The following is a 10649-nucleotide window of genomic DNA, read 5'->3' as shown; positions in this document are numbered from 1 at the left end:
GAATTGCCTCAGGCTAGAAACAAACAGTGTTATTTGTAACTTACAATATAAATCGTGTGTTTTGATGTTGGGTTTAAATACTGTATTTATGTTTATCATTTATTTTACTTAAAAAAGATAACTTTATGAGTTAAAAACATATAGTTTATCACACATCATTTATTCGCATCGACATCTAAAAAGTAAATTAACAAAAATAACGAACTCCAAAGAAACCTCAAATCGGAAAGTCCCTTATAAGTTGAACTCAACCCTTCGTAAATTTTACGGACGCCATCACAAGTTGGTTGACCGTTATGGAATAACTGTTTCACAGATGATATCTGATATTTTCCTTATATCGTAACTACAATCCCGTTCCCTTTTCACGAATGTGACCTACCGAATTGGACTATTTACCGGGTTTGCAATAACATGAGCAACACGACGGGTGCCACATGTAGAGCAGGATCTGCTTACCCTTCCAGAGCACCTGAGATCACTCCAAATTTTAGTGGTGTTCGTGTTGCTTAATCTATAGTTTTCTATGTTGTGTCTTGTGTACTATTATTTGTCTGTTTGTCTCTATCTTTTTAAGCCATGGCGTTGTCAGTTTATTTTCGATCTGTGAGTTTGACTGTCCCTCTGGTATTTTTCGCCCCTCTTTTATCAAATGACAAATCAAAAGCAAACATATCAAACGAATGGAAAACAACTGTCATATTCCTGACTTGGTACAGGCATATACATGGGCAAGCAGACGCTTTTGATTGTCAGTTCAAAATTCAGGAAAATGTTAAAAAAAAAAGAAACACTATGTTTATTTTTATGAATTCAGATTAGTAGAACATCAATCAAATCCATATCCGCGCAACATTGATGTGCTCTAAAATATGAAAACCTCCATTGTATGACAGTTCATGTCGTTACAGAAAGAAAAAAAAATCAAATTGTTTCCCAAAATTGATTCATCTTTTATTTTGCCTTAAACAAAGATATAATACTTACAGTAGGTGCTTCTTATTCATGGGATCTGTTTCAAAAGAATAAGAACCATGTGTTTAACAAAAGTAAGAAGAAGATATGCATTAGCCAAGGTATGCTTTGATCATAAGACAACTACTCCAAATTATCATTATCAGAAAATTGACTAAAAACACTATAATATCTTTGGACGATACTTGCTATAACGCCAAAAAACAATTACAAAACGTAAATAGTCACTCTAGCATCTTATGCCGATCCTCAAGGCATTGCTATCCCCTTTTTTAATTTTTATTGAATAAAATTCAAAACAATAGACTTCGCACAATTTACATAATTTCACTCGGCAGAATTAAATCCATGCAACTTTCAAAAATGTAAAGTCAACAAGTTAACATTAATCATTTAACAGTAAAACTGAAAGTAGAATATTAATATTACAACACTCTAAGAATTGTGTGCGTCTGATGCCTTATCTGGGTTTACTTCATAAGGAACACTCTAATCTAAACATATAAAGGTCATGAATACATGTATAAACGTGTAACCGTTATGAACAATTAAACAAAAAGAACATCAAAAGAATATGCAATTTTGTCTAAAGTCATGTTTGTAAGATGTATAAAGGAAGAATATTTTAATAATTTTCAAAAGAATCATATTGTGTCAAAATAAACCCCTCTTGTAACCGGACTATACATCTTTTATCATATTACAATATCAATATTGTGGCAAAAATCTATTGATCTTTTTAACAAGAAAAACGGCTAACTAAACATCGGCGATGATTTTTTGATCTTATAAAGTCATTGATTTAATGTCATTACTTTTTTTTTATAAATCAAATATATATAAGAATAACAACTTATTGTTCACTTCTTTGTTTATCATATACTCATAATGTTATACCTCTCTTTTTGTAGTGTTCTTGATGCAACGCTTTCAACAATGACTAAAAACTGTACCGTATAGTACGTTAAGAAAGGCCCCGAAATGACAAATGTAAGACAATAAAAACGAGAAAGCTAACATCCTTTTTTTATGAATAAAACAATGACCTAAGAACAAATATGATAAATACCAACACACGACAACCATGTTTGACGGTACCAACATTCCTCCTAACCTAGGACAATGGTGCAACGAAACAACACAAGAACAAACTATATGAAACAATAAACGAAAAACAAATATAAGAAAAGCAATTAATAACAACCTCTCAATTAGTGACTCCTGACTTGGCATGGACACATATAGAATGTGCCGGGGCTCAAAATGCATGCTGGTTCTAAGCCCTCATACCAACTTGGGACAGATGTATAGCAGTACGACTAAGAACAAACTAACACAATGTTAAATGCAGTACCCCTATTTTTGTACTATTTTACCTATTATATCTGTTTGTTTTCTTCACACATCATTGTCAATATATTTGAATTGTATGCGACTTTCATACAAATGAGAAGTTCAGCTAGATATATAAGGTTTTATACATAAGGAAATACCTGTACCAAGTCAAGACTATGACAGTTGTTATCTTTTCGTTTCACGTGTTTGAGCGTTTGATTTTGTCATTTGATCAGCGCCGATCGATACAAAGCACATAAAACCCTAATAAAACACAAAAGACGAAAACTGCAGTTCATAGGGTACTCGGAGTAAAATGAAAGCTGGATCAAAGTCAATAACAGCTTATAAAACATCTTATCTCTACGACTTGTATATCAATAGGTCACATCTAACAGCCTATTAATTTAGTGTACAGACGACATTTATAGTTAGAGAAAAACTTGGCCTTGTGCACTTCCAAAATATAGGTATCGACGAATTGAAGATCCGCGAATGTACATAAGTGTACAACACTAATATGCTGTTTGGTTTAAGAGAACTGATAACACAATTATTATTTAGACCGATAATTACAATATTCAGAGATCTAAATACAGTGTTGAATTAATAACCTATTAGAATAATTATATTTCAACGATATATAGATTTAACAGGAGCGTTTAGAATTTTACGGATTCAGCAAACATCATCACCGTAGAAATTAAGATGTCATATCCCGTTTAAATTAAGTCTTCTACGGCCAAACATCTAAAGCAAATATTTGTATCCATGGATGAATTTAGTCAAAGTTTAAAGTAATTAGTGGAAACGACATCCTTGACTCAATAATTTACCAGTTATACATCCATGATGTTCATTGAAATCCAAAACGTCACCACATACACGGGTAGAGCGATCGAGTTGTGATAAATAAACACTGTAAGATTGTAAGTCGGATAAGAGCTCTACAGAGCTCATGTTTACCTTGTTGAATTGTACATATCATGCCCGACTCTAAATACAATTTACTTACAACCTACTTATTTACTTGTACTAAAGGAACATTATAGTTAAAAAAAGGGTAATTTACAATAGGGAACAAAGAATTGCCCCTTTTGTCGTAAATGTACGTGCAGAATTTCCCGTGTAAAACTGAAATATCTAAATGTAGGAAAAGGACAGTTCTTACCACTTATAATTGATTTACTCAAATAAGTTCTTTTGGGTAAATTTCACCATTGATAAATTAACAAAAAATTACATCAAGTAGTGTAAAGAGTTGAAAAGAAAAAACTGTCAACCGAATAAAAAGGACCGTCACAAGTACGTAATTTCACCTTAGACATCCCAAACATGTGTAGAATATGTTTTATAAAAAAGGTAATAATAACAGTTAAGGAATCTTAAGCTCCGAAAGATTAGTTGTAAAACACCTACTATAGGCCGAGAGGAAAAGATATTTTACGTTTTATTTTTATGTAATTTAGGTAAATAGTACATAGTAAGGACATAAAAATGTGCAGAAGAGACCTCAAACTGAGACCTGGTTGTGATCTGATTGTTTATTATATGACTTTCTGGAGAGCGCACGGACCTGCATGTAGATGAATTTATATTTTCATTCTTAAGAACTTCCGTGTAGTATTTACGTCATACCATCACCACTTCGATGTCTGCTTTGTCAACCGGTACAAACACATATTTTTTGAGTACTTTAATTTTGTTTCTTATCCTAAAAACATACGTATTATGTACCCTTATACATTATTATTAAAACATGATATTCGAAAATCTACAATATTTATATATTTATTTAGATAAGGATCAAGATATTTATTTTTAGATTTTTCTCGTTCACACTAATTTTTACAATATGTTTATACGCAGTTTACAATCTATTTTAGACGGGGGTATAATTTGGTTTAAAAAAAAAAGTTTAACCCTCGTCTTGAACGGAATTGAGGTCCGCCGTTACATGGCCATAGGGATCTTATCTTAAAGTGACAATCTGTTGATACAACATTCTGCTGTTTTTATATGTACGAAATAATATTCTGTGTTATCAAAATAGGGTGGTATAAAGTTTTATATGGTAGAGTCATTGATTAAACTAGATACGTAGATAAAATCAATGCCTCTGTCAATATGATTAATTTTCAGAAAACACCGTTGCTGATCTTGAGGTTTATCTATACGCGGGAACAGTCTATTGTGACGACAAGCTGTAAATATACGAGTACATTTACCTTGAACAACGAGATTTTGTTGCACTCCTCGAAAATATTATATGATTTACATTATGTGACCAAGTTTAAGTAGTAGTTAATGCCTACCATTGTTTTCAAAATATAAACTGGAGATCTTCAAGTGTATACTTTATACGATGCTTAATTCGTTAATTTCTATTTGATATGTTTGCCCTGAGACCTATTATTACGCTGTCCCTTATCAACATTTATTAAAGTATATTTCAATTCCAAATGAAATTCAAAATCTATGACAGTACGTTCTATCCGTAACAACAGTATACCAATATATAGAAAAACAAAAGTATTTTAATATCATTAAAAACATCGTGCATCATGTTCAAAGATATTGCAATTTCGTGTCTAAAATTGTTAGATAAAGCAGGTCTCACTGAATCATCTTTTTTTAACTCTTATTTATATTCTGAAAACTAAGTTTCTTTATTGTGTGAATTGCATCAGTCGATTTAAGAAAGCATCATGTGTGAATAGTCTTGTCTCCCTCATGTAAATTTGCTTGTATGTCATAGAAGCAAGGGTTCAGATTCTTTCGAGTGAAGAATAAAAACAGCTGCCACAAATGTAAAATATACTATAAACCTTCACAAATCATTTCGCTTGCCATTCAAATCAGTTTGAATATTACTTTTTCATAAAATCTTAGGGAATATTGTTGTTTTGGAGGTTACAAATAGTAAACACAATATATAGTTGTGTCAACAGAACAATATATCATATTTCAGCATCCACCAACACATTGTATTCAGAAAAGGTAGATGATGGCATCTGGTTGTTTGACGTCCTTAACACTATTGGGGTGAATGATGAATATAGACAGGCGCGTCAAAAGCAAGGCATAATGGGTGAGATTCTTGAAACTTTTCCGGGCTGTGTTACCTGGTATAACATGGGAAGTACTATTGAAGGCACAGCTACACCAGGTACTACCTACATTAGAAATATAATCTAAGGCAATTTAGTATTTAAATGAAATTTTAAACTAGTATTGATATTGACAATTTCAACAATATTTACATGCTTTAAAATTCCCTCATCAAGACATATTGTACATTTTAACAAATAACATTTCGTTATGTGTACTATTGTATGCGTGTATTTTCTGCAATTAGATTTTTTAACATGTATTGCGGCTAACTGCTAAAAAAGGAAATACCAAACGACCCATCATTTGGAATACAGAGTCAAAATGAGCTACTGAACAATATATGAAAATTCTCGAGTGTTCCTAATATCTACATCTTTGTTTGAGTTTAAATAAACACTTTGCAAAATCAAATGAGGATATCATTAAAGTATTTAAAAGTCTGTGTTTTTTTGTTGTTTCCATTGCGTTCTTTATGTTTATCATATGGAGTATTAAGAATAAAGCATTTACTATATGTTTAAAATGAAAGTTTAGCTGTATGCCAAAATTACAGTCACCAAAAGACGCTATAATCACACACGTGTTGTATTTGCTTCAATTATTATTGTAAAACATTGAATGCGTAATATATTCAAGTCAAATTTTATCAATTAGCATAAAACACACCACAGAAATCAATAAACTTATATTAAAAGAAATATATTATAACAATTAAAAGGGATAAGAGGAATCATACAAATGCCACAACAATAAATTACAACTGACCCTAGATGCGTAGGCACAAAACAAAGGCAACTAAATACAATATATGGTCCAAATAGGCAAATTTCCCTAAAAATATTGTTGGGTTTACTATGTCTAAAGTGAACACAGTCACCCAAACTTCTGTCTATCTAAACCATTTGTTGATAAATTATTTTGTTCTTTTTTTGTACATAAATGAGACCGTAAGTTTTCTCGTTTGAATTGTTTTACATTTGTCATTTCGGGGCCTTTTATAGCTGACTATGCGGTATGGGCTTTGCTCATTGTTTAAGGCCGTACAGTGACCTATAATTTGTAATTTCTGTGTCATTTGTTCTTTGGGGAGAGTTGTCTCATTGGCAATCATACAATGTCTTCCTTTTTTATATATAGCACAAAATCATTTTGTTTATATTAATACAAATTCGAAGAAACATTTAACGTACTAAATTGCCAGTTATAAAGTATAGACACTAAATGATGAGATAAGAGGAAATTAACCGTTCAAAGAATAGAATGATTTTGATTGCAGAGTTTAAGTGTCTTTTTTGTTGTATATTTTAGCTGACTATTTGGCGAACAGCCATTTATAATTATACAGTCAAAAGATCCAAACACTCATACTTTGATAATGATGATCTTTTAGCTTATGTTGCATTCATCTTTTTACGCAATGAATTCATCAAATACAGTTTCCATGGCTATTTTCGAAATTATTTGTATCTCATAATTGTATAACAAAAAAGTAAAAATATCAGTCAATAGCTTTATCGGTTAAACAGTGCTCGAGAGCGTTTACAAAATCGTTTGTAGCATTTTGAGTTTCGTTTTTTGAAAACATGTATTTTCCGTTTATAACTTGTTCTGCATTCCGAAAGCTGTCGTTTAGCGATTTTATTTTGTATCGTTCATACTTTAACATGTTGAACTAGCATCAATGCGTCGGTTTGCCCCTGTCCGTGGCATAATTTCGTCATTGTTATTATGGGAAAACTTTACGTAACAGGGAAAGGACCGTATATCCAACATTATATAAATGATTCTTTAAATGTTGATTTTTTGTATATAAGGCAGATAATACAAGTGTGACTTTTAAACATTTTGTATGCAACAAATTGTCTTTTATTGTTATAATAATGACGTTATACTAGAAAATAATTCATGCTCTTTCTTTGTCATATAAGATATATGAATATGCTGTTGTTATATAAGAACTATTTATCTTTAATTATACATTTGACAACATAATAATTTTCACCATATGTTATACTGCACGTTCTATGAAAATATTTATGAGGTGAGTAAAATTAATCTGACGATAGATATTTGATAAATACATCCCTACCAAGTTTTTGAATGGTCATTGTGTAAATTTACCTATATTTTATGTAGACCATTGCGTTTTTTTTATTAATGTTTGAGATTTTTATAAATTTTGACTGCCTATGAAATGCTATATCACCGCATTCATAACTTTTCAGGTGCGCAAAGTGACAATGATGTCATCATATGTGACGAAAGTTTTCCTGTTATCGAAGACATATCCAATGCTATAAGAATTGATGGAGTTTTGTTTTCGTTATTAATTGTAAGAGAATTAGACACACCTGACGGATACGTAAAACTACAACTCGTAAATGAAGATATTGCGTACACCTGTAAACACTGGACTAACTTAAGTCGTGAATATAATATGAATTTATTCAAGATTGACAGAATGGGAAGAATAGTTTTATCTGAGTGTATGAGGAAAGCAGATCCAAGATTGTTAAAAAGAACCAAAAATAAGCCTGCTGATTTGACGATTGGCAAATTGTCTGATCTCAAAACAGATACCGTTTTATCTTATCGAAGCAAATTATGGCCAGTGATGGCAACGGAATGGCTTCATCGTCGTAGATTTTATGGATGGCCTACAAACGAAACGATTGTAGAGTTGAAGTCACTTGGATTCTTTGTTGTCAGAAAAGGTCACCCTTTTTCATCGGAAATAGATTTAGAATGGAGAATATCCCTTTCCTTGCAAGAACGAAATCTTATGTTCAATCTTACAGATGTCCAACACAAATGTTACGTTATCCTTAAAATGGTTAACCGAGACGTTATAAATTTTGACTGCATCACTACGTACCATTGGAAGACATGTTTATTTTATGCAATAGAAGAGAATACCTTAAATATTTGGAAAAAGAATCGTTTATGGTATTGCATAAAACTGTGTATCAGACTAATGTTAAAATGGGTAAAATGTGGTTTTTGTCCTAACTACTTTATTCCAGGAGAAAACCTTTTTGATGGAAGGTTAAATAGCAGTTGGCGATTAATATCAGAACAATATTTAGAGGAAATCTTAAATATCGGATGTTATTCTTTGCTTTTGGTAAGAAAAAACAATGTATGTGACTATGTCAGGTCACGGGGATCTCTAGAATGTTTTCAACGACTTCAAGCAAACAGTACAAAAGTCTTTCTGCAGGCATTATGTGTTGCAAGAATATCAATAATCTACGATGCCATTAAGATCTTTAATTACGAAATACTTGAAAATAATAGTTGGCGAGCCAATAATAACACATTTATTTTCATTAATTAGCTCTGGCTGACGCTTAACAGTATTCAGAAAACATGCGCAAGTATTAGTGCTGAACACACAGAACGAGAAAAAAGAAAATCTCTATCTTTACTGTTGCCAAATATCTATACATGTTTGGCTGGTAATATTTCTTCGATAGCCATTCAAAATCCGAATCCTAAAATACGAGATTTCCTTTTTCTTGGATCTTTCATATACTTTATGAAAGGTGGTTTACCAGGATATCTTAAGTTTGTATCAGTTCTTTACGCTGCTGAATTGTATAACGACTGTGAATGGTATATAAACAGTCATGACGAGGAGTACATCAACTATAATCCGTCTGTATGTATGTGTCGATGTGTTAAAATTGATCAAAAATTGACAGCTATGAATACTTTGTATACTTCCCCGCTACAGATGTCAACCTGTGTATCCTTTCTTCCGACAGAACTTCTAATTACCCCGGATGCCATGAAGTATGAAATGTTTAGGTATATCGGTATACCTTAAGCCGAAAACGAGAAAAACGACGTATATGGTCGTTGGAATTATAGGGCTATTACTGACAGCAACGTTTACTTTTTTCTGCTCAAGTATTTAATAAAAAGAAAACTCGGAAGGGTCCAAGAGTGTAAGAAAGCTATACGCAATATCAATAACTTGCTGCCAGGAACAAATTTGAGACATCGTGATGTAGCTTGTAATGTGTTGGCCTGGATTTTTTGTTCTGAGTTTAACACACCTGAAGCTCTTTTTTTTTTCAATATTATCATGGAAGATAACGCTTTCTACGGATTTATGTCTCATGTTAACAATAGACACAATGACACAAAAACAATACTTATACAATGCAGCAAAGATTCATGCGCTGATTATATTGTACAATACGTGGTTTGCAAATAGGCCTTCCAGCGTTAACTTCTGCTTTCAGTGTTTTTTTAGTTTCAAACAACTAAAAAGATGTAGCAGATGTAAACTATCAGCATATTGTTCAAAAGAATGTCAAATACAGAACTGGAAGATTCATAAAACAGCTTGTAAAATTGCAAGACAGTATCATAATGATTAAGCTCGCTTTAATAATCAACACCAGGTGACAAGTGTTATACCGTTAGGGTTTCATTGATAAATATTTCGTTATCTTATCCGGAATATGTTTATATATTCATTGATATTACAATATTCATTGATCACTTTTAAATATATTCATCAAAAACCAGATCTATGTGCATTTGCACATGCCAGTTTTGTTCAGGTAAAATTATTAATGTTATTTCATTTCAATTTTTTAAAACAATTTGTATACGTGTAACTACTATGTATATATGGTACCTGTTTCAAAAACAAAATCCTAATTAAACTTGTTAAATAAGTATATTTTCTAAAGTAAAATGTATGACATCTTCCTATGAAGATAACAGCTTACTTCAAAAAATATGTTGTTATGTATACATTTACGTGGAAATGATCACTTTAACATGAATCAATGTGTATATGAATAACTTTTTCTTGTAAATTAAAAAAAAACAGAATTTATAAGAGTGAGTTGTGTTTCAATAGTTATCAAAGGTACCAGGATTATAATTTAATACGCCAGACGCGCGTTTCGTCTACATAAGACTCATCAGTGACGCTCAGATCAAAATAGTTATAAAGCCAAACAAGTACAAAGTTGAAGAGCATTGAGGACCCAAAATTCCAAAAAGTTGTGCCAAATACGACTAAGGTAATCTATTCCTGGAATAAGAAAATGAAGTCGTCTATCATGTTACTGTAATAATCAATATACAAATAGCAGCTTCTTGAAAGGTGGTCAGCGTTTACCAAACTACACAGAAAGGACAACGTATATGTTTTGATATGACAGAAACCTACCGACAACCTTGAAAAAATTAAGCGCAAATGT

The 10649-nt window shown here is 31.8% G+C and overlaps 1 protein-coding gene across 1 annotated transcript; it reads left to right on the top strand.

Moving 5' to 3' along the window:
• The first annotated feature begins 5147 nt into the window (after positions 1 to 5147).
• On the top strand, positions 5148 to 10273 carry LOC127721206 (uncharacterized). The gene is made up of 2 exons (XM_052227891.1): positions 5148 to 5479; positions 7650 to 10273. The coding sequence occupies exons 1-2, from the start codon at positions 5398 to 5400 to the stop codon at positions 8759 to 8761; spliced, it is 1194 nt and encodes a 397-aa protein (XP_052083851.1). The 5' UTR covers positions 5148 to 5397; the 3' UTR covers positions 8762 to 10273.
• Positions 10274 to 10649: the final 376 nt, after the last annotated feature.

Source organism: Mytilus californianus, unplaced genomic scaffold (genome assembly GCF_021869535.1).
Source record: "Mytilus californianus isolate M0D057914Y unplaced genomic scaffold, xbMytCali1.0.p SCAF_12, whole genome shotgun sequence".
NCBI lineage: Eukaryota > Metazoa > Mollusca > Bivalvia > Mytilida > Mytilidae > Mytilus > Mytilus californianus.
The sequence above is the reverse complement of the archived record's forward strand: the minus strand, read 5'-3'. Positions and strand labels throughout refer to the sequence as shown.